The 24,990-nt window shown below is 39.9% G+C and overlaps 1 protein-coding gene and 1 long non-coding RNA gene across 3 annotated transcripts; one reads left to right on the forward strand and one right to left on the reverse strand.

Moving 5' to 3' along the window:
- Positions 1 to 489: 489 nt before the first annotated feature.
- On the reverse strand, positions 490 to 3,026 carry LOC115191970 (uncharacterized). Of its 2 annotated transcripts, none has more exons than XM_029750037.1 (4): positions 2,906 to 3,026; positions 1,760 to 2,080; positions 1,215 to 1,517; positions 490 to 585 (listed from the first exon to the last, which is right to left on the reverse strand). In XM_029750037.1, exons 2-4 carry the CDS (start codon positions 2,040 to 2,042, stop codon positions 500 to 502), a joined length of 672 nt encoding a protein of 223 aa, XP_029605897.1. In that variant the 5' UTR covers positions 2,043 to 2,080; positions 2,906 to 3,026; the 3' UTR covers positions 490 to 499. The 2 variants fall into 2 exon arrangements, with proteins under 2 accessions (XP_029605897.1, XP_029605896.1); XM_029750036.1 differs by lacking the exon at positions 2,906 to 3,026 and adding an exon at positions 2,562 to 2,743.
- Positions 3,027 to 11,795: 8,769 nt separating this feature from the next.
- On the forward strand, positions 11,796 to 17,472 carry LOC115191971 (uncharacterized). Its single transcript, XR_003877816.1, has 3 exons — positions 11,796 to 11,842; positions 12,030 to 12,212; positions 17,126 to 17,472. It is a non-coding gene; the product is annotated as an uncharacterized LOC115191971 (long non-coding RNA).
- The last annotated feature ends 7,518 nt before the right edge of the window (positions 17,473 to 24,990 follow it).

Raw genomic sequence — 24,990 nt, forward strand, 5'->3', positions numbered from 1 at the left:
GCTCACTAACAGGGATGTAACCAAATTTGTGCCAAACGATTGAGAGAAATAAGCTATTTCTGCGTATGGAAAAATTCAGGGATATTTCAGCTCATGAAACATGGGACCAACACTTTACATGTTGCGTTTATATTTTTCTTCAGTATATTTGCATGCTATGCTTGTTCTTGTATATTCTGTATTTTCACATTGGCTGGTATGTTATACAAGCCAACAACAAGTGACCACTTCCTTCCTAAATGTGTGTGTTCACAGATACAGAAGTTGCATAGAAAACCAAGTAGCATAATATGCATGCACATAGTGCATGCACACATTCATACACATTGACCTTACCGATCTCTGAAAGTTCACATCATCATCATTCTTCTTCTCTTTGAAATAAAGGGAAAAAGCATAATATTACACAATAACCTATGTTCTGAGTTTGTTGCCTTCAGGGTGCTCTGTATGATGTGAACTGTAACACAGATTGTACTTACCTCCACATTTTCTTATTTTAACTGCCCAGAATATTCCAACCATTTATTATCCCAACTGCTAACAATGTGACCAGTGTGATTGCGACAGGATTGGGACCAGACTCTGTCAGGAGTAAAATGGAGGGTGGGGAGGAAGAGAACTGTTCAGTCACTCATTTGGCATTGCCTGTCATATCTTTTTCATTAACTTTTTCTCATCTACTATATTTTTTTTATCAACTGTATGTTGTATGTGGCCTTGCGCTGTATTCACCTGAAGCCGATATTCTTCCTGTCTAAATGAAATTCAGCTGTTCAAACCCATGCCATGTACTTTAGTCAATACTGATGAACGACATTGATGAAGGTATTATAAGGTTGGCTACAAGGATCATGGGCAAATAAATACAGAAATCAGCATGCTGTAATTACAGAAGTTAAAAGAAATACGATAATACGCATGATGAGGGATTTTGTAAAAACTGCCCTCAGGTTTTAATGTTAAAAATACAATTGGTTATTTTTCACCTTACTATCCTACAAAATAAGTTGTTAGTGAGCTTCAGCTGGTATCCATCTCCCCCTAGAATTAGAGGAAACGAAGAGCAAACAATCTGTCTGGGGGTTGGCTCTGTCCAATGAAATCTCTGGTGAGGTCATTTTAAACAGAGCTTGCTATTTACTGGTCTGTCATTACGGTCCCTGACTGATCCACAAAACGGAAAAACAATACTATATGCAGTGTTGACATACCTGTGAGGGCAGAGCGTGAGGACAATTGAGGGCAGAGCGTTTCAATGTTGAGTGGAGTTGGTTTTGAGTCAGCGGGGTTGGAAGCCTCACAGCTGTAGTTGTCAATGTTTCTTTTGTTTAACTCCAGAGGGAGAGAGAGATTGGCGAGAAGATCAGGGCTGCTGGTCTGGTTGAATATCTTCTCTCCTCTGTACCAGGACAAGATCACCTCTCTCCCGTTCTTCACAGTGCACACCAATGAACAGCTCACTTTTTCAAATGGACTGTCCACTGAGGGACTGATGTGAGGAGCAGACACTGAGGCTGGGATAGCAGAATGATTAAGCAGTGACTCAATGACAAACATAGATTTAAAATAATGTGTTAACAGTAAAAACGAAGATGTCATAAATGAGATCCAAACATATATGAAGAAGTGGGCTATTTCTTTTTCAAACTCTAAATACAAAGTTATTTTTTGATCTTCATTGAAAACAACTCTGGGTAACAGACTAAATGAGAAAATTGAGAAAAGGGAAGTAAAAAAAAAGAAGCCAGACACGCACCATAGACAGTTAGATTTGCAATCTCAGATGAACTCTGGGTATTGATGATAAGTATTTTATAAAGTCCAGAGTCGTTGATGGTGAGGTTTCTGATGGTGAGAGATCCAGTCTGAGTATCCAGCTTCAGTCTGTCTTTGAACGTCCTACTGTAGTCCGTTTTAATCACACCAGCATTCAGCAGAGCTATGTTATCAAATGAATCTGAACGACTCAATGGGAAAGACCATGATATAATAGTGCCACTAGGTAGTTCAGTAAGTCCAGTCGGTAAAGTTACTTTCATTCCCTCTTTTCCAGACACATTTACAGCATCAATCAGATCTGAAAGGAAGAAAGAAAACATAGGCTACTGGCAATAGTTACATCAATACAAGACATTAACAGGACTAAATCCTGTAGGTGATCCCGGATGCAAGCCAAGCACATGATAGACTAGGTTTAATTTATTTCTACTTTTACAGCACGCAGTGACCTACTTACTTTTTTGTTTGTATTGTCTTTGTATTATTTATTTTAAAAAAATGTGTTCCATTGAGTCGTAGTTATGGCTCCTAGGTGTAGCCTAGATCACATTTCTAACTCATGAACATTAAGAGACTATTTTTACCTTTATTTAACCAGTAAGTCATTGAGAACACATTTTCTCTTTACAATAACGACATGACCAAAAAGCAAAATTAGAACAGCATTTCTTTCTGCACTTTTGTAATAATAGCCTATTCACATAATTTACACAATAGTTATGTAACATGATAGTAGCCTACTTTTGTAATTGACTCACAGTTTGGCAAGACAGACTTACCACTTTCGAGCAAGAGTAATATCCAGAGAACGGAGTTTATCATTTTCCATTTCAAAAGGGTACTCAGATAAAGTGTAATTCAAAGACACATTTTCATCAACAGGCAACAGTCTCCTACCCATTGCTCTGCAAGTGTCTGTCTGTTTGTGGGTGGGTTTAATTTGTGGGACGGGGTGAGTATAATTTGTGGAACGGGGTGGGTATAATTTCTGGAACGTTCTAACAGGAACGCGTTTCAAAATCTTCTTAAATATAAATTTGCCAACAAACGCATATAAAGTCATATAGCGGAAGAACGAGATACCCTGTAGGGGGTGAGCTATGTAATTACGTTTTTCACTCACCACGTTAATTCGGAAAATGTCTCTCTTCATTCTGGTGGGCTCCGCCATTTCTCGTTCGTTGGTTTAGTTATTATTCCGTGTTCCGGCATTCACCGGTGAACTCTGTTGCGCCTCAATTAGAATATCGCTTTGATTGAAATGTAACTAATGACCGCTAGCCCCAGTATTCTATTAGCTAGGTGGCTTGTACTCAATTGTTACCTATGATACTGTATAAACCAGCGTACTCTTACTACAGAAATGTACATTGTATTTTGCCAAGTTCTCTCTATTTTAATCCTGTTTCCCAAATATAGCAGGTAACTTGTGTCTGTGTCGATGTTGTTGAGTTCAACTTGCCCAGTTAAATACATTTGAAAATGTAAAATATATGCTTTAACCTATTTCAGGCAACCTCAAGATGCTTGACTCACTACAGCTGCTTTTGAGGAACATTTCCAGTCGTTTGTGCTTTACATTCCGACTTTTGAATGTCTGTTTATTAGACATATATATTAGTGTCTAATAAAAAAGAGCAATGTATGTAAAGCATCCCATCTGTTTTCAGGTTATAGTGTGTGTGTGTGTGTGTGTATGGGGGGGGGTTGTAGTTCCTCGTGATGTCCACTACGTGTCAGCACAGTTTCAATAATGTCACACCAGGTTCACAACATGTTTTCATGTGTAACAAATCAATGTGTATTTGTCAGATGCGCTGAATACTACATGTGTAGACCTTACAGTGAAATGCTGACATAAAAGCTCTTAACCTCTCTTAGGTAGGGGGCAGTATTTTGTCGTCAGGATGAAAAGCGTGCCTGTAGTAAACTGCCTGCTACTCAGGCCCAGAAGGTAGGATATGCATATTATATGCATATGCCTCGCCTGGTTCACCAACTACTTCTCAGATAGTGTTCATTATGTCAAACCGGAGGGCTTGTTGTCCGGACCTCTGGCAGTCTCTATGGCCGTGCCACAGGGTTAAATTCTCGGGCCGACTCTCTTCTCTGTATACATCAATGATGTTGCTCTTGCTGCTGGTGATTCTCTGATCCACCTCTACGCAGATGACACCATTCTGTATACTTCTGGCCCTTCTTTGGACACTGTGTTAACAAACCTCCAGACGAGCTGCAATGCCATACAACACTCCTTCCGTGGCCTCCAAATGCTCTTAAATGCTAGTAAATCTAAATGGATGCTCTTCAACCGATCGCGGCCCGCACCCGCCAGCCCGACTAGCATCACTACTCTGGACGGTTCTGACTTAGCATATGTGGCCAACTACAAATACGTAGGTGTCTGGTTAGACTGTAAACTTTCCTTCCAGACTCACATTAAGCATCTCCAATCAAAAATTAAATCTAGAATCGGCTTCCTATTTCGCAACAAAGCCTCCTTCACTCATGCTGCTAAACATACCCTTGTAAAACTGACTATCCTACCGATCCTTGACTTCGGCAATGCCATTTACAAAATAGCCTACAACACTCTACTCAGCAAATTGGATGTAGTCTATCACAGTGCCATCCGTTTTGTCACCAAAGCCCCATATACTACTCACCACTGCGACCTATATGCTCTCGTTGGCTGGCCCTCGCTTCATATTCGTCGCCAAACCCACTGTGCTTTGACAAAGTGGGTGGGGTTATATCCTGCCTGTTTGGCCCTGTCTGGGGGTATCGCCGGATGGGGCCACAGTGTCTCCTGACCCCTCCTGTCTCAGCCTCCAGTATTTATGCTGCAGTAGTTTGTGTCGGGGGGCTAGGGTCAGTCTGTTATATTTGGAGTATTTCTCCTGTCTTATCCTGTGTCCTGTGTGAATTTAAGTATGCTCTCTCTCTCTTTTTTCTCTCTTTCACTCTTTCTTTCTTTCTCTCTCTCGGAGGACCTGAGCCCTAGGACCATGCCTCGGGACTACTTGGCCTTATGACACCTTGCTGTCCCCAGTCCACCTGGCCGTGCTGCTGCTCTAGTTTCAACGGTTCTGCCTGTGGCTATGGAACCCTGACCTGTTCACCGGACGTGCTACCTGTCCCAGACCTGCTGTTTTCAACTCTCTAGAGACAGCAGGAGCGGTAGAGATACTCTGAATGATCAGCTATGAAAAGCCAACTGACATTTACTCCTGAGGTGCTGACCTGTTGCACCCTCGACAACCACTGTGATTATTATTATTTGACTCTGCTGGTCATCTGTGAACATTTGAACATCTTGGCCATGTTCTGTTTTAATCTCTACCCGGCCCAGCCAGAAGAGGACTGGCCACCCCTCATAGCCTGGTTCTTCTCTAGGTTTCTTCCTAGGTTCTGGCCTTTCTAGGGAGTTTTTCCTAGCCACCGTGCTTCTACACCTGTTTGGGGTTTCTGTTTGGGGTTTTATGCTGGGTTTCTGTACAGCACTTTGTGACATCAGCTGATGGAAGAAGGGCTTTATAAATACATTGTGATTGATTAATTGACTGGCTCCAGGTCATTTATAAGTCTTTGCTAGGTAAAGCCCCGCCTTATCTCAGCTCACTGGTCACCATAGCAACACCCACCTGTAGCACGCCCTCCAGCAGGTATATTTCACAAAATGTTCTCCTTTGGCCGCCTGTCCTTCGAGTTTTATGCTGCCATTGACTGGAAGGAATTGCAAAAATCACTGAAGCTGGAGACTTATATCTCCCTCACTAACTTTAAGCATCAACTGTCAGAGCAGCTTACCGATCACTGCACCTGTACACAGCCCATCTGTAAATAGCCCACCCAACTATCTCATCCCCGTATTATTTATTTTTGCTCTTTTGCACCCCAGTATCTCTACTTGCACATCATCATCTGCACATCTATCACTCGTGTTAATGCTAAATTGTAATTATTTCGCCACTATGGCCTATTTATTGCCTTACCTCCCTAATCTTACTACATTTGCACACACTGTACATAGATTTTTCTATTGTGTTATTGACTGTACGTTTGTTTATCCCATGTGTAACTCTGTGTTGTTGTTTTTGTCGCACTGCTTTACTTTATCTTGGCCAGGTCGCAGTTGTAAATGAGAAATTGTTCTCAACTGGCCTACCTGGTTAAATAAAGGTAAAATAAAAAAGACTGGCCTGCTAATGCTGAGTTTTTATGGTGTCCACTCTAGCTTCCTGCAGTTTGTCTGGGCTTCTGGTTAAGGAAATGGGTTTTGCTAGGGATAGCTTGAGCTGACAATGACTTGGTGATACAAATCTAAAAGCTGACTGCCTTGGCCTCTTCAACCATTTCTGGTGCTGCCACCACCAGAAGGGTTGCGGGTCGAGTCTCCATATGGGTGACAAATGTCACCCATCATATGTGTTGTCACCAACTCGTCCTGGTCCAAAACAGTGACGTCACTTGCTCGGCGAATTGTGTTCTTCACTTGTGCCAAGTTGCGAGGTTGGTACTCTGCCATGAATGATGCATTTGGGGGTGATGGTGGGTTATTGGTCATGTCTGAGTGTACTTTGCTGGGTGTTTCAGTCTTTCGCCTGGACATTTCATCTATAATTGAGGGAGCCGATCAGATGGAATCCCTTGCTTGCTGCTGTTGCCGTGGGGGTGGGGGACAGCGGCGTGTGCCTCCTCACCAAAGTAGTGAATTAGCACAGTATGAGGCTGATGCAGCAACTCATACTCCCTTTTTTGGAGCCCTGGTGCTTCCTTCCCTGCATACTACCGCACCCTTAGTTTTGGTGAATGGCGAGTATGGCTGTGGGATCCCTTCTGAATCCTACGCTTTTGGTCTGCCTTCCAGTCATCACATGATGAGGAACTATCTTAAAATATAAAAATATCTCCAGGCTTGGGGTGTAGTGGTGGGAGGTGGGATACGTTAGCGGCATCAACAGTTTCAAACATTTCAGCTGCTTGTGCTGGTGTTAAAGGCAGCAGGCGTGTGGTGTTTACTTGCTGGGCAATTGATTGGGGGACCTGGGGTAGAGGTGGGCAATCTGGGAGACAGAGGGGGGGTTGCGCATTGGCTATCCTTCCCTTACTCCACACGTCATCGTAAGGATCTATGTATAGCTGGTGCAGAGGAGTCAGACGCAGGACAGCAGAGATGAGTAAATAAAAGTAACTTTACTCAAAGTCATCAAAATACAAGAGAATTACCAAGCCCACAATACAACAAACAATCACTCACAACCAAACATGGGGAACAGAGGGTTAAAAAATAAACAGGTAATTGGGTGAGTGAAACCAGGTGTGTAAGAACTAGACAAAACAAATGGAAAATGAAAAGTGGATCGGCGGTGCCTAGAAGGCCGGTAACGTCGGCCGCCGAACGCCGCCCAAACAAGGAGAGGGACCGACTTCAGCAGAAGTCGTGACAGTCATAGAGTTGACGACGATAGCTGAGGGTGTTCGACCTTTCCAGTTCAATGTCCAGCACAGAAGATAATACATTTTCCTGATGGTAGCACGCTGCTGTAACTTCGTCTGGTGAGAGGCCTAGCCTTTTAACAACTGAGGCAATGTCATCAAAAGTTGGGGCCCTCTTTCTTTTTGGCATTCTGATAAGTATGGAGATGACACATAGGACAGGTTTTCCAGACAGTTACAGGCTAACTATATGGAATGTTATTTGGAAAAATGTCCCCTAGTGCTTCAAATAGTTTACCAAGCCAGATTGGGGTCCATTCAGAATTAAATTGAGACCTGTTACATTCTACATCAGTTACCTCTTTTGAATGGAAATAATCAGTATGCAGAATTTGACATTGAATGTAAAGAACATGGATTGAAAGTGAATTACATTAGTTAAAAAAAATGGAACCATATCCCCCCTGCAATCAATGATCATTTCTAAATACATGATTTGCCCAATCATGTCTAAGCAATGCTTACTTCCAAGGAGGATGGAATTGCGCTATGACGCATAACCACAGTGAGCTACAGGCATAATCCACATAAGCAGTAGCTAGGGGGCCACCGACCATTATTATCATTATTATTTAATTTTTAACAACGGTCACTTACTGTTGTGTTACAATAGTAAAATACACAAGGTGAAATGTCGAGATTTGGTTGTGCATCGGCAGTTGGTTAGCAAATAAAGGTTTGTCACATACACATATGTTATCGCAGGGGCAGCAAAATGTTGGATTCTAGCTCCAACAATGCAGTAATACCTAACAATACAAAACACACAATCCTAAAAATGTATATAGTAAATATCATAAAAAGTATTGTCAGTCACAGAGTAACAATTAGCCATGTCAGCTACAAAAATGTAGATTGGTAAGTTAGTCTAGCCAGTTATCTAAACTTCTTGTAATAATGGCCCGATACCGACTGGGCACGCAGAGCATGTTCCCAAGGGCCCTAACCTCCAGGAGGCCCCCAATGATTTCGTTAGTTACTCTCACTCAGATATGGTTAACATTGCATAAGTCTTTGCAACATGTGTAGAATTGCAGAAAATTCACTGTAATACTCTACCTTTTCTCTGCACTATGGCAGAATGAGTCTAATTGCATGAAATGTATAAAAAAAGCTAAACCTTTCCCCATACAATGGCAAAATGAACAGAATTGTACATGTAAATAATTCAACAATTTACATTTCTCTCTACCTTCAAGATGGGGGGGGGGGGGGGGTTGGCACTACAATATTTTGCCAGCGTGTTAAGGCATGTTAAGATCCAAATGAACAACATAACATGGACAGAGGGGGACCTGGGACTTCATCCACAAATCATGTAACAGTCAGTGCTGATCTAGGATGTGTCTATAATCGTATTCTTGTTGTAAACTGCAAAACTTATCCGAGAGGAACACTCCAACTACTCTGAGACACTTGATACGTAAGGCCCCAGGTTAGATTGAATGTTGACACTTGGCCCCTGGGGTTGAGTGGGGTCATATGGGTATCAAACTTCATGCCAATGAATTTACCTGTAGTAGGAGTGATGAGTTATTGCTGATCTAATGCTTTTATATTTATGGAGAATAGTGAATCATATTATGTGCCCCCTTCATTACACTAAATTGAAATAATGATCATCATAAGTCATTTCTTACAGACATCCCACCAAATGATGTTAAATATATTTCAAAACGACAAATTAAGAAAGACTACAAATGAAATGCTTCACCCACATATTAAACATATTCAAAGTATGTCTACATGAACAAATATAGCGATGTGCAGAATAAATTAGCAATTTCAATTGTCATAGATTGACATTTCCCCTCATCCCAAATCAGATGTTATGTCTACATCAAGTAGCACCTTTCCATTTAACTGCATGGTAGGTCAGCCAACATGGGACAAGTGCTGGGGGAAAAAAATAGTCACACGCTAGATCAAACAATGAAATGCGAACAAAGTTCGGCAGGATGTCATCCAGAATGTGGAAATTTAAGGCCCTTTGCAAGATGTCAAAGGTCACAATAGGGCAGAATGGAAAGTATCACCAATAACCAGAGACTGGATGCATTATTAGTGTATTATTATTATTATTATTATTATTATTATTATTATTAGTGTACAGTTCTGCATATACACAGAAATAAACAGGTTAATTTTTCACCCGTTAGTTGGAATTTCTCTACCCCACACTGTCAGATCGTGAAGGTATAGTTGTTGTAATTCATGAACGTCTCTGACAGGAAAGTTGTGGTTAGCTAATGGCCAACTTTCACCAAAATTGAGCAACGGGTTGTTTTTGTGTATATGTAAGACTTAAAGTATAATAAATGCAAAAAGTAACTAAATGTTTTCTGATAGGGTCTACTACATCATAGGCCCTGTCCGGGGGTATCATTGGACGGGGCCACAGTGTCTACCCCTCGTATCTCAGCCTCCAGTATTTATGCTGCAATAGTTTGTGTCAGAGGGCTATGGTCAATCTGTTATATCTGGAGTATTTCTCCTGTCTCATGCACCCTCTAATTCTCTTTCTCTCCCTCCCCTCCCAGAGGACCTGAGCCCTGGAACCATGCCTCAGAACTTCCTGGCCTGATGACAACAACCTCTTCCTCAATGTGAGCAAGACGAAGGGGCTGATCGTGGACTATAGGAAAAGGAGGGCCGAACAGGCCCCCATTAACATTGACGGGGCTGAAGTGGAGAGTTTCAAGTTCCTTGGTGTCCACATCACCAACGAACTATCATGGTCAAAACACACCAACACAGTTGTAAAGAGGGCACGACAAAACCTTTCCCCCTCAGGAGAGTGACAATATTTAGCATGGGTCCCCAGATACTCAAAACGTTCTACAGCTGCACCATCGAGAACATCCTGAGAGGTTGTATAACCACCTGGTATGGCAACTGCTGGGCATCTGACCATAAGGCGCTACAGAGGGTAGTGCGTACGGCCCAGTACATCATTACTGGGGCAAAGCTTCCTTCCATCAAGGGACCTATATACTAAGCGGTGTCAGAGGAAGGGCCAAAAAAATTCAAAGACCCCCCGTGTTTTTACACAGCTGCTTCTCGCTGTTTATTATCTATGCAAAGTCACTTTACAAATGACCTCAATTAACCTGTACCCCTGCACATTGACTCTGTACTGGTACCCCATGTATATAGCCTCGTTATTGTTATGTCATTTTCTTGTGTTACTTATGAATTTAATTTTTTGACTTTAGTTTACTTAGGAAATATTTTCTTAACTATTTCTTGACCTGCATTGTTGGTTAAGGGCTTGTAATTAAGCACTTCACGGTAAGGTCCACAGCTGTTGTATTCAGCGTGTGTGACAAATAAAATTAGATTTGGCTTCGTTTTTGCTCTGACATGCACTGTCAACTGTGGGACCTTATATAGACAGGTGTGTGCCTTTCCAAATCACGTCAAATCAATTGAATTTACCACAGGTGTACTCCAATGAAGTTGTAGAAACAGCTCTAGGATGATCAATCGAAACAGGATGCACCTGAGCTCAATTTGAGTCTCATAGCAAAGGGGATGAATCATTATGTAAATAAGGTATCTGTTTTTTATTTGTAATGAATTTGCTCAAATGTATAAACCCGATTTTCGCTTTGTCCTTATAGGGTATTGTATGTAGATTGAGGGAAAATGTAAATGTAATCGATTTTAGAATAAGGTTGTAAGGTAATAGCACGAGAGAAAGGGGAAGGAGTTTCAATACATCCAAATGCTTTGTTTTAACTGTCTGACCGGTAGAGTAGTGGTTATGCTAGTTGATTCTCAAACGAGGGTTCAAGAGTTCAATTCCCAGAGGAGCAATTAATAGAGTTGTGATAACATTATGTCGTGGAGTAACAATACAGCCCTTCTCTGCAAAAGCCTACTTTTACCTGGGGGCATGCTTTGTAGACCATTCAAAAGGTGTTCCTAATATTGGTCCCCCTAAAGAAACCCACATGTTAAGATAGCTTAGAAATAGTTGTAGCAGTGGTTATGGTAGTGAATTCCCAAAGGAGAAGTTGTGAGTTAAAATCCTTGCAAGAGCATGTGTAGTAGAGTGATGTTGTTCCCCTAGATTATGCACCAAGTTGCACACAAGGACAGTTCAAGTAGGCCAGGTCAAGAGGGGATGTTAATATGAATAATAATAATAATAATTCAATGTGTTTCCTTTATTTAATTACAGCTGCTTAGTTAAATGATATTTTTTGGTGTACACATTTTTTTTGATATCTATATTGTAAATGCACCTAATTGTAAAAGTTTTGTATATTTTGGTTTGGTCCATCTCGGGTTATCTGTACTTACGCACCCTCTTATTGTTCTCTTTTGCCTGACCTTCAACTAGCAAGGTATGTTGTCCTTGGCGCCGTCATTTGTCAATATAAAACTGTGGTAAAGTTACATAAAGTGCTGTTACGCAACTATAGGTTTTGTTACAATGTGGACAATTATAAAGATTTATGTTAACAACTTTCACCGAGCTCGCTAATTAGGGTACCTATTGTAACTCGGGAGTATTTGGGACCGTGTTTGAGTGAGTTGCTATGTGCTCACGCAGGTGCCGGAGAGCTGTGACTGCACCGAGGGCTAACATATTGTGTGTTGTCTTTTTGTGTGCAGGTATGTATTTTATTTTGTCCGAATTATGCTGTATATAATTTTACTTGTATTGTATAGTGTGCTGTTGGGCACTGAATGTGCACATGCAGTTCCCGCTCTCTTTTGCCTGACCTTCAACTAGCAAGGTGCCCGAGAGCTGTGACTGCACCGAGGGTTAACATATTGTGTGTTGTTTCTTCGTGTGCAGGTCGAATAAAAATGATCCAACCATCAGTTGTGGCAGTGTCCTAAGTAAAAGTACACAACGCAGAACGAACCACGCTACACATGCAAACTTGCTTTTGATGCCTTGACAGAACAATGTTGAGGTGGGTTCCAGAAGGACATTAGACAGCAAGGGAAATTGGATTATAAAATGTTCGGTTATAGCAACTGGTGTGGAGTAGGAGTGCTGAGCTACGATCAAACCCACCCCTGTCCATATAATCTTGTTCCAGAGACAATTTATTCAGTATGATCTAGGAAAAGCTGATCGTAGAACAGTACGCATATATGAAATGTCTCAGGCTAAGATTGCTGAACTGGAGTCAGCCCCCCCCGTCAAAGTAATGTTATTCATTCTACTTAGAAATGCTAAACAGATCCTAGTTCAGCACTCCTACGTCTACGCCACCAAGTGAATGTTGGGTCTTGGGTGCTAAATGTCTTGAACAGTGGTTGAAGAAGTACCCAATTGTCATACTTGAGTAAAAGTAAAGGTAAATTATTTGATCTTCCTTATATTAAGCAAACCAGACAGCACGATTCTCTTGTTTTTTTATTGGAGAAATAGCCATGGGAACACTCCAACTCCCAGACATAATTTACAAACGAAGCATGTGTTTAGTGAGTCCGTAAATAAATATATATACATAAAATAGCCTAGCTATTGTTATTTTACTGCTGCTCTTTAATTATTTGTTACTTATGTTTTACTTAACCAACAATTTAGCTTTAAGAAAAATGTGTTAAGGGCTTGTAAGTCAGCATTTCACTGTAAGGTCTACACATGTAGTATTTGGCTCATGTGACAAATACAATTTGATTTGTTACACATGAAAACATGTTGTGAACCTGGTGTGACATTATTGAAACTGTGGTGACACCTAGTGGACATCAAGAGGACGTACACCCCCTCCACCCACCCACCCACACACACACACACTAGAACCTTAAAACAGATTGGATGCTTTACATATGTTACTCTTTTTATTAGACACTAATATATATGTCCAATAAACAGACATTCAAAAGTCGGAATGTAAAGCACAAACGACTGGAAAGTTCTTCAAAAGCAGCTATAGTGAATCAAGCATCTTGAGGTTACCTGAAATAGGTCAAAGCATATATTTTTAATTTTCTAATTTATTTAATCTTTATTTAACTAGGCAAGTTGTACTCAACAACATCGACACAAACACAAGTTACCTGCTATATTTGGGAAACAGGATTAACAGAGAGAACTTGGCAAAATAATGTATGTTTCTGTAGTATGAGTAGGCTGGTTTATACAGTATCATAGGTAACAATTGAGTACAAGCCACCTAGCTAATAAAATACTGGGGCTAGCGGTCATTAGTTACATTTCAACCATAGCCTAATTGAGGTGCAAGAGTTCACCGGCGAATGCCGGAACACTGGAAATAATAACTAAACCAAGGAATGAGAAATGGTGGAGCCCACCAGAACGAAGACAGACATTTTTTAGAATAAACGTGGTGAGTGAAAAACGTAATTACATAGCTCACTCCCTACCCGGTACCTTGATTTTTACGAAGTTTTTGGAACGGATTCCTGTTGGAATGTTCCACAAATTATACCCACCCGTTTTCATGTTATCCATAGCATTGGTGACTGTAACAGGCTGACTACACCGCGAGCGTTGCAAAACAAATTTAGAAATCTATATAATTCAATTATTGCACCCACACTGCTCGCGCGCGCGCCAACGAGCGTCTACGTTGCCAAGGGCTAAAATAGAAATCAGTTCTATTTCTGCCGCAGATCGCGCTGAAAGTCTTGCCTCTCCCATCTCCTCATTGGTTTATAGAAGCAGGTACCCAGTTGCCATCTCCTCATTGATTATACCCACGTGGGTAACTGAAAGACGAATGAGGTCAGTGGCGGTAATGCACCTAATTTATGAAAGTTGCCAATCGCAATATAAAGTCAAGAGAAGTGCCATCCGTTTTGTCACCAAAGCCCCATATACTATCCACCACTGCGACCTGTACACTCTCGTTGGCTGGCCCTCGCTTCATACTCGTCGCCAAACCCACTGGTTCCAGGTCATCTACAAGACCCTGCTAGGTAAAGTTCCGCCTTATCTCAGCTCGCTGGTCACCATAGCAGCAACCACCCGTAGCACACCCTCCAGCAGGTGTATTTCACTGGTCACCTCCATGGCCAATTCCTCTTTTGGCCGCCTCTCCTTCCAGTTCTCTGCTGCCAATGACTGGAACAAACTACCAAAATCTCTGAAACTGGAAACACTCATCTCCCTCACCAGCTTTAAGCACCAGCTGTCAGAGCAGATCACTGCACCTGTACATAGCCCATTTATAAATAGCCCAAACAATTACCTCATCCCCTACTGTATTTATTTATTTTGCTCCCATTCCCCAGGAGTTTCTCTTTTTAAGACAACACTTTGAGGAAAGCCACAACAGCACAGGCTTTATAGATTTGGCATCTCCTCCCTCCAACTCAACAAGCCCCAGAAATGTTGATACAATTGTCTGCTTGGTGTCACTAAAGTACCTTATCACAACCCCCAGCTCCTTGGAAATACTTACATCCGTGGACTCATCGAGGAGGAGGCTGAAACGCTGGTCTCCCACATCTGCGACTACCTTTTTCAGAAAGTATGGTGCTAGAACACCATTAATCATTTCTGTGCACTTTGTCTTGTGCATTTTGAAGTGGGTAGCAGCAGTGGAGTCTGAGAAAGCAGCTCTACATGCTTCTTCAATGTGATCACATGCCAGCATGGAACAGTGTTCAGCGATAGCTAATGCCATGGTGGCCTCAGCCTTTTTTGCAGAGTCAAACATAAATGGCAGCTTGTTTTGGGTGGAACTGTTAAGGCTTTGCATTTTGAGTATGTTTTTGAGTTGTCATGTGTTTTTTTACATCACTAAGTTTGGCGTAGAAATCAACCTTAAATAAATTGTATTTATTTCACCTTTGTTTAACCAAGTAGGCAAGTTGAGAACAAGTTCTCATTTACAACTGCGACCTGGCCAAGATAAAGCAAAGCAGTTCAACACATACAACAACAGAGTTACACATGGAGTAAAACAAACATACAGTCAATAAAACAGTACAAAAACAAGTCTATATACAATGTGAGCAAATGAGGTGAGATAAGGGAGGTAAAGGCAAAAAAAGGCCACGGTCGCGAAATAAATACAATATAGCAATTAAAAACACTGGAATTGTAGATTTGCAGTAGGTGAATGTGCAAAGTAGAAATACTTTCTACTGCCATTCTCTGCAGCTTGCTCATTTGTAGTTCTAAACATATTTAGGTGTTTTTTACTCACTTTTTGTCTCTCCCACAACGTTATTCCTCTTTCCTACAGCGTCCATCACAATTACATGCACATGGCCAATTATTCAAATTAGGTGATGACATCATTTTTCTTGTTTATTTTATTGTGTTGAAGGTGATCCACATTTAAAGACTATGAGCCCTCTGTGGTGTTAAAACCTTGGTACCAGATCAGAACTAATTAGTGTGTATATATCTGCGATTCAATGGGACTGATAATAATTGTTGGGGTACAACATGTTTCAACTTGAGTTGTTTATTGAAACTGAATTGCAGGGATGCAAACTAGTCACCTTTAGATGAAATTCGCCGTTTTGAATCCAAAATAAGTAACCTATGTGATTCGTGTAGATCCGACGAGAAAAGTTTTGCGCGTTTGGAGCAATGCGCGTTTGGAGCAATACTGGCTGTATCCAAGGCTCAGCCAATCATTCACATAACAACAGAATATGGGGAGTGATAAGGGACATATATAAGCCTTGGCAACCGTACCACCTGACATGACATGATACCAACGCCTTACTAAAGTCTGCGTGACGCCTGCATCGCGTGTTAATGAAAGTCATAATGTGCATAGTTTATATTAATTAAATCTCAACCATAAATGTTAGAAAAGTACAAGCAGACATTCCGACGCCACCTTGAGCTATAGTGTAGCCTACGGCTTGTGTATTTCCTGTTATCGCTAATGGCCTAGAAAATATTATGCACAATCTATAGATAATCTGTTTTCCCCTCAACACCTCATGGCATGGTATGTTATCTCGCTGTATACAGATCTAAATGCTGTTAGCCAATCACAGACTGTGTTCTACATCAGACAACCAATAAGAGTTGTGTCCATGGCTTTCAGATGAGTTCATAGTTTCTATTTGGAATCCTTGGGATGTCCTGCTGTTAGGAATCCTTGGGATGTCCCTTCAGTCGAATAGAGCAGTTCATAGACTTTCCCAGAGGGTCCGTGCTATTCGGGATCCTTGGGATGTCCACACCGCTATCAAGTATAAATGTATAAAATGGTTACGTTTAGTGTTAGTTCAGGGTAAGGACGTCCCAAGGAATACGGATTGCAGTGACCGTTCCTAGAGTTAGACACTGGCACGGTATTTGAGAGCTCCGCGGCGACACAGACGTTAATGACATTTTTTTTTATTTTTTAACTTGCGGCAGAAGCGATTTTCGAGTGTCTGCCCCAGATAGTTTCCTTTTTTGAGACGATGAAAATAATTACCAAGATGTCCTTGATCCAATTGAGTAGTAAGTAGGCTATATTTAAATGAAGTTGTGATATCAAAGACCTAAAATCATGCCTGACAAAATCACAACAGTATCCTAATATAGTGTGGATACAGTAGTAGCATATTCTATAGGAATGTAACTGTATGTGCTAGTATTATTTATCTAATTGATCATTTAAATTGTAAATGTGGATGGGTACGCTATTTCATTCAATTCTTACGTTATTGTACAAAGGTAGAGGAGTAGTCTATAGTCTACAATAATAATGTCATTGAATGTGCTATTGTATCATTTATTTCATTGATTAATACAGTTGTGAATGGGGATGGGTAGGCTACGTCATTCAGTGAATACTGAATATATTGCTATCTCTGGGAGTATGTTAATGATGGCTTTTCAGCTGTTGAACTATGGCAATGTCTAACTAATTTCTAAATCTCTTTATTTTAGTCAAGATGTGATGAGCCAGAGAAACCAATCAGCTTCACGACAGGTGCTCAACCCACCACCCTCACTGTTCTCCCTCCACATGTAACCACATCCTCTTCTCTTGTTCAACTACTTTGCCACCACACTAAAAATGACTGTACATATACCCCTGTGCCCATCTCAGTGTAACATGATCCATCCAAGGCCTCAGCTGAATGCCTAAAATGTGAGAAATGTAAGCAAGATGCCATAGTATGTGTGTGTATGGATGTAGTTCCAAGTAAAGACTTGAGAAGAGGGCAAAGGAGATAGTGATGAGAGTGAGAGCAAAAGTATGAAAATAAAGACCCCTTGGGATCTAAAATGAGTGTGTGGTGCCTCTTGTGTCTGCTTTTGTCCGTTTGAGGATACACCAGTCACCCCTGGTGGAGGTTCTTGGAACACTGTGATTCAAGTCTGAGCAGAGGTTGACGAAAACCTTCAAAGGTGGTGGTGCTATGTTGCATGTTATCTTGAGTACCAGGCAGATGTTTGAGTACAGAATCAAATGGTGTAAACTTAACAGGCTAAACTTGTTGAGTACACTCTTTGAGAAAGGAGTTCCAACAGGGTTCTTTGGTTGTCACCAAAAGATAACGTTTTGGCTCCATGTAGAACCCTCTGTGGAATGGAGCCCAAAAGGGTTCCACCTAGACACAGAAGGGGTTCTACCTGGAACCAAAAAGGATTCTCCTATAGGGACAGCGGAAGAATCCTGTTAGTTTGTAGATGGGACCTTTTTATCTGAGTGTAGGCCTATATTTCAGTCGTGGTTCCATGGATATCTGTTAAAAATAACATTCATTGGTAGTGAGTTAATCAGAAATACTATGAAACTTCCCCACTTAGGTTACTTTGCCTGCTTGCAAATGTGTGCTGAGGCGTGTGATCACTCAACATTGACAGGACCAACAAAAAAGACATGCTTGGGACTCGTGAGTGGCACAGCAGTCTAAGGCACTACATCCCATTGCTAGAGGCATCACTCCAAACCCTGGTTGGTTTCCAGGCTGTATCACAACCGGCCGGGATTGGGTGTCCCATAGGGACAATTGGCCCAGCGTCGTCCAGGTTAGGGTTTGGCTGGGGTAGGTCGTCATTGTAAATAAGAATTTGTTCTTAACTGACGTGCCTAGTTAAATAAAAGGTTAAATAAAAAATATATAAAAAAACATGCAAAAGATGACGTGTCTATCTTGCACCGTAATGCAGTTATTAGGAGACGAGATACGCTGCTACATTGACCCCCCCCATTTGTTTTGTACAATGCTGCTACTTGCTGTTTATTATCTATATCTATGCATAGTCACTTCACCCCTATCTACATGTACAAATTACCTCAACTAACCTGTACCCCTGCACACTGACTCGGTACCGGTACCCCCTGTATATAGCCTTGTTATTGTTATGTTATTGTGTTAGTTTTAATTATTTTTCAATTACATTTTTTACTTTATTTGGTAAATATTCTCTTAAACTTCTTGAACTGCACTGTTGGTTAAAGGCTTGTAAGTATGCATTTCACGGAAAAGTCTACACTTGCTGTATTCGGCGCATGTGACAAAGTTTGATTTGAAATAAATAATCCTGGCTAAGAATGTTCTAGTATTAATTTATTGAGGCATGCAATCAGAGTTGTCAAGGTGGTACTCAAGCATATGCCATGTGTATGTAACACATATGTATGGTCATATTTTTTTATGTTTTATTTTGTATATTTTGCCTCCTAGGTATTTGCATTTAAATGTATGTATATAATTACTGCCACTAGGGGAGCTGTGACAATGACGTTTTTATTTTTTAAGCGTTTTAAAAAGAAATTATTAACAGTAACATGCAAAACAAACATAACAGCCAGAGGTATTCCACAAAGAAATTAGAATTAAAAAAAAATAAAACTAATCCACATTATATCAATTCAAATAGACATGTAGCGATTTTTTATTTTTAACATTTTGTTTTGTATACGTTTCAATGACTCTAAAAATTAAGAAAAGGGGTTTTTTCTTCATAAATTTTGATTTGTGTATGAAAATGTTTCCTAATAAAATACTTAGAAATTTCAGTGGTTGTATGCATTTTGATGTCAAGATAGTTTTACATCAGTCCAGGACACTTCACTATATAAACAATGACAGAATAAGTGTTCAATAAATTCAGTTTCTAGTTCACAAAAACTACATTCCCTGGTAACATCAGGTATATATTTAGAAATCAAGCTATTACACGGATAGAATCTATGGATAATCTTAAAGGAGATCTCCTTTACTTTATTGGTCAGAATACATTTGTGTGGAGTGAGCCAAGCACGGCGCCAGTTTACATCAAACGATGAAGCCCAACAAAATATCGCAGGGAATAGACTTCCTGTAGAAAATATCCCTTAATAAACGATTGTTGAATTTCGTATCCAGTAGACCTATGCCATTCACCTGGATATCGCTTACAATCGGAGATATTCCAAAATATGCATTATTCTGAAGTAAAGTTTTTATCCCACTAGGTATAGCTTAAATAAGTGTCATATTCCTTGCTTGAAACCTCAAAGTATCTTTCCATAAATTCTCTCCGCGTAAATAGATTCCCACTAATATTAACTAATTGGCTGACAAGGACAATGTTTTGCGAGAACCATTTATGGTAAAATAACATCTTGTTTCTATATAATATCGACCCATTGTTCCATATAAAAAATGTATGAGGTGAAAAGTTGTGTTTATACAACAAAGCCCAGCACATTAAAGCCTGCTTGTGAAAAGCCACCAGTTTCACACGAAGTTTACCCACAATATATGGACATTGTAGTAAAAAAGTAAGCCCTCTGAATTTCAGAAAAACAAAATGAGGTATAATATTCCAGAAACTATGAGGATTTTTTATGTACCTTTTAATCCAGTTCACATTTGATATCTGATTGAAGAGAGTGAAGTCTAAGACATTTAGACCGCCATCACAAACCCTGTTGGTGGTAACATCTCTTTTTATCTTATGTGGCTTGTTTTTCCATATGAAGTTGTACAATAGCCTATCTAAGGTACAGCAAGTGGATTTGGGAATGTCAATAGATGAAAAAAGATAGGATGCACAAGAAAGCCCCTCAGCTTTGGATAAAAGCACCCTTCCTTGAAGACTTAAATCCCTCCCTAACCATGAGGGTAATTTGTTTTGACAGATTTAGTTACAGGGTTCAAATTAAGATAATTCACAGCCTTAAGATTTTTGATGATCTTTACACCGAGGTAGGTTACAGTATCTTTTTCAGAGATGTTACAATCTGCTGGATTGACAGCTCCTTTCAAAACAAACAACTCACATTTGCAAAGATTTAATACCAAACCTGAGATTTGGAGAACTGCTTCACGATATCCAATGCTAATCTAGCCTGTTATGGACAGACGTTCCGCTAGCGGAACCCCTAGCCAACAGCAAGTGAAATAGCAGGGCGGCAAATTCAAAACAACAAATATCTCATAATTCACATTTTTCAAACATACAACTATTATACACCATTTTAAAGATAATCTTCTCGTTAATCCAACCACATTGTCTGATTTCAAAAAGGCTTTACGGCAAAAGCATAACATTAGATTATGTTAGGACAGCGCCTAAACAAGAAAAACCACACAGCCATTTTCCAAGCAAGGAGAGGCGTCACAAAAACCAGAAATACAGCTAAAATTAATCACTAACCTTTGATGATCATCATCAGATGACACTCCCAGGACTCAATGTTACACAATACATGTATGTTTTGTTCGATAAAGTTCATATTTATATCCATAAACCCCATTTTACATTGGCGCATGATGTTCAGAAAATGTATTGCCTCCAAAAACTTCCGGTGAATGAGCACATCAATTTACAAAAATACTCATCATAAACGTTGATCAAATTTACAACAGTTATTGAAAGAATTATGGATACACTTCTCCTTAATGCAACCGCTGTGTCAGATTTCAAAATAGCTTTACAGCGAAAGCACATTGTTCAATATTCTGAGTACAGAGCAGCCATCAAAGCAAACTATACAGTTACCCGCCAAGTTCTGGAGTCAACTAAACTCAGAAATAGTATTATAAATCTTCACTTACCTTTGCTGATCTTCATCGGAATGCACTCCCAGGACTCCCACAAGAAATGTTTGTTTTGTTCAATAAACTCCATATTTATGTCCAAATACCTCCTTTTGTTCGCACGTTCAGATCACTATCCAAAGGCAAAATGCGCGAGCGCAAAACCAGAGACGAAAAGTCAAAATGTTCCATTACCGTTTGTAGAAACATGTCAAACGATGTTTACAATCAATCCTTAGGGTCTTTTTAACATAAATCTTCGATAATATTCCAACCGGACAATAACTTATTCATTACAGAGGAAAAAGAAGGATCGGTGTGCCTGCGTGAGTGTGCAGTAAACAACTCAATGGTCCACTGGTTTAGACAGCTCTTATTCTCTGCCCAGTAACAGTAGAAGCATGAAACAAGGTTCTACAGACTGTTGACATCTAGTGGAAGCCTTAGGAAGTGCAAAATGACCCCACAGACACTGTAGTTTGGATAGGGATTCAATTAACCTCTCTAGGACCGGCGGGACGAATTCGTCCCACCTACGTAACAGCCAGTTGAATCCTGTGGCGCGATTTTCAAATACCTTTGAAATGCTATTACTTCAATTTCTCAAACATATGACTATTTTACAGCTATTTAAAGACAAGACTCTCGTTAATCTAACCACACTGTCCGATTTCAAAAAGGCTTTACAACGAAAGCAAAACATTAGATTATGTCAGCAGAGTACCCAGCCAGAAATAATCAGACACCCATTTTTCAAGCTAGCATATGTCACAAAAACCCAGAAGACAGCTAAATGCAGCACTAACCTTTGATGATCTTCATCAGATGACACACCTAGGACATTATGTTATACAATACATGCATGTTTTGTTCAATCAAGTTCATATTTATATCAAAAACCAGCTTTTTACATTAGCATGTGACGTTCAGAACTAGCATACCCCCCGCAAACTTCCAGCGAATTTACTAACAATTTACTAAATTACTCACGATAAACGTTCACAAAAAGTATAACAATTATTTTAAGAATTATAGATACATTGCTCCTCTATGCACTCGATATGTCCGATTTTAAAATAGCTTTTCGGTGAAAGCACATTTTGCAATATTCTAAGTAGATAGCCCGGCATCACAGGGCTAGCTATTTAGACACCCATCAAGTTTAGCCTTCACCAAAGTCAGATTTACTATTAGAAAAGTTTGATTACCTTTCCTGTTCTTCGTCAGAATGCACTCCCAGGACTTCTACTTCAATAACAAATGTAGGTTTGGTCCAAAATAATCCATAGTTATGTTCCAACAGCGACGTTTTGTTCGTGCGTTCTAGACACTATCCCAATGGTAAATAACGGTCATGCGCACGGTGCATTTCGTGACAAAAGATTTCTAAATATTTCATTACCGTACTTCGAAGCATGTCAACCGCTGTTTAAAATCAATTTTTATGCCATTTTTCTCATAAAAAAGCGATAATATTCCGACCGGGAATCTGCAATTAGGTAAACAGCCGAAAGAAAATATATCACTGGGTCGACTCGGGTACGCGCCTAAGCCCTTTGTCCTCTGATCGGCCACTTGGCAAAGGCGATTATGTGTTTCAGCCTGAGGCTGCCTCGTCATCGTTCAGGTTTTTCCCGGGCTCTGAGAGCCTATTGGAGCCGTAGGAAGTGTCACGTTACAGCTAAGATCCTGACTCTTCAATAAACAGAAGCAAGAACAACAACACCTTGTCAGACAGGCCACTTCCTGCATGAAACCTTCTCAGGTTTTTGCCTGCCAAATGAGTTCTGTTATACTCACAGACACCATTCAAACAGTTTTAGAAACTTTAGGGTGTTTTGTATCCGAATCTACTAATAATATGCAAATATTTGACTCTGGGCCCGATTAGCAGGCAGTTTACTTTGGGCATGCTTTTCATCCAAACGTGAAAATACTACCCCCTATCCCTAACAGGCTTGTGACACATTTTTTTTTAAAAGTGAGGAGTCATCCGCCAGTTGGGATATCTTGATCTCTCTGGCCTGGAATGTAATGCCTTCAAATGGACTTTTATGAACTAATGAGCATAAAATTTGAGATACTAACAAAAATAAAAAAGGTGAAATTGGACAACCTTGTCGTATTCCTTTATAAATGTTAAACCTTGAGGATGTTCCATGAGAGTTTGATACAGCTATTGCCACCATTATACAAAGTTCTAATAGCATCAACAACAAAAAAGACCAAACTTCAAATGCTTAAGACAATCAAAGATAAAATTGAGACTTACTGTATCAAATGCTTTCTGAAAATCCAAAAATAGATAACAGGGAAGTCATCCAATAGATCACAATACTCAACCAAGTCTAACACCAGCTTCAGATTATTAGATTTATGGCGCCCTTTCATAAACCCTGATTGACATTCATCAATCAGATCATTCAAGCAAGACTTTAACCTTTTTGCAAAGATTAAGGCTAATATTTTGTAGTCGTTATTTAGGAGTGTGATTGGATGCCAATTATCAATATTTAAGAGATCCTTGTGTGGTTTAGGTGTAAGAGTAATAACCCCTTGCTTCAGAGAGGCAGGTAGTTTTCCCTTCTTAATAGCCTACTTGAAGGTTTCAAGTAAAAATGGTGCTATTTCTTCAGAGAAGGTTTTGTAAAATTCAGAGGTTAATCCATCACAACCTGGAGATTTGTTATTTTTTAACTGAGCAACCCTGTACTGGATGTCCATAATGGATAAATCTTGACAACAAGACCGATTGACCGAACATTCTCTATAGAATCAAGGAGATCCTTAGAGTCACTCAAATTGTTATCTAAGGAGTAATGATTCTCATAAAACGTAGTTGTAAAGTCTGATAACAGCTCTCTATCCTCAGTGGTAACCCCATTAATCTTACATTTCCGAAGTGTGTTGAGTTCTCCTCTCCTCTTTTCCAAATTAAAAAAGTATCTACAGTTCTTTTCGCCTTTTTCAAGCCATTGTTTTCTGGATCTTATGAAAGCTCCTCCAGCCTTTTCCTCATACAATGTATCCAGTTGATTCTGTAAATCATTCAATTTAGCTTTCTCATTAAGATCAAGATGCTCAATCTCTGTGATATCCACAATTGTTTTAGAGAGTTCAGCTACCTCACATCTTAAAGCAAGCCATTTTCCATAAGTAATACAGGTTGAGCGGATTTTAAATTTCAGCAGTTCCCAATATTTCCCTTATTCTGCATTAGACGTAGCTAAACTCCAGTAAACAGAATTTTTTTAACTCATCATGCAACTACAATGAGTTATTTAATTTCCAATAACCACCAGAGTATTTCTTACCATCATTACTGCACATTCTTATAGTCAACCATATGACTTTATGATCCGTCAGGACTGCAGGCAGTATTTTTACCTCTACAGTGTTGGGCTCAAGACTAGAGGTTATCACCCACAAATCAATTCTTGATTGTAGAGGACGATCTCTATTACTCTATGTGTATTGTTTCTCTCCCGGGTTTTTAACTCTCCATATGTTAATTAAGTCCAGGCTTTGGCAGAAATTCACCAACTTGTTCACACCAATGTTAGGCCTATGGGGCAATCTATCAGTCTCATTAGAATAAACCATACTAAAATCTCCAACTATAATCTGACTGGATGGATATTTTCTTAGAAGATTTGAGAATTTCTTCAATTTCCTCTAGAAGTAAGTTATTTGGAGGACTAGAACAGTATACATATACATTACACAAATAATCTGTCCATGTGGTTGATGACCGCTACAAGCCAATGTCCATTG

The sequence above is a fragment of the Salmo trutta genome, chromosome 4, assembly GCF_901001165.1.
Source record: "Salmo trutta chromosome 4, fSalTru1.1, whole genome shotgun sequence".
Classification (NCBI taxonomy): Eukaryota; Metazoa; Chordata; class Actinopteri; order Salmoniformes; family Salmonidae; genus Salmo; species Salmo trutta.

What these genes read in the sequence shown, in the direction of transcription:
- LOC115191970 (XM_029750036.1), bottom strand. Translation starts at nt 2,604, where the DNA reads ATGATAAACTCCGTTCTCTGGATATTACTCTTGCTCGAAAGTG. An exon ending in ATTACTCTTGCTCGAAAGTG is followed by an intron (nt 2,081 to 2,561) that starts GTAAGTCTGTCT and finishes TCTTCCTTTCAG; the next exon opens with ATCTGATTGATGCTGTAAAT. An exon ending in TGCAAATCTAACTGTCTATG is followed by an intron (nt 1,518 to 1,759) that starts GTGCGTGTCTGG and finishes CTGCTATCCCAG; the next exon opens with CCTCAGTGTCTGCTCCTCAC.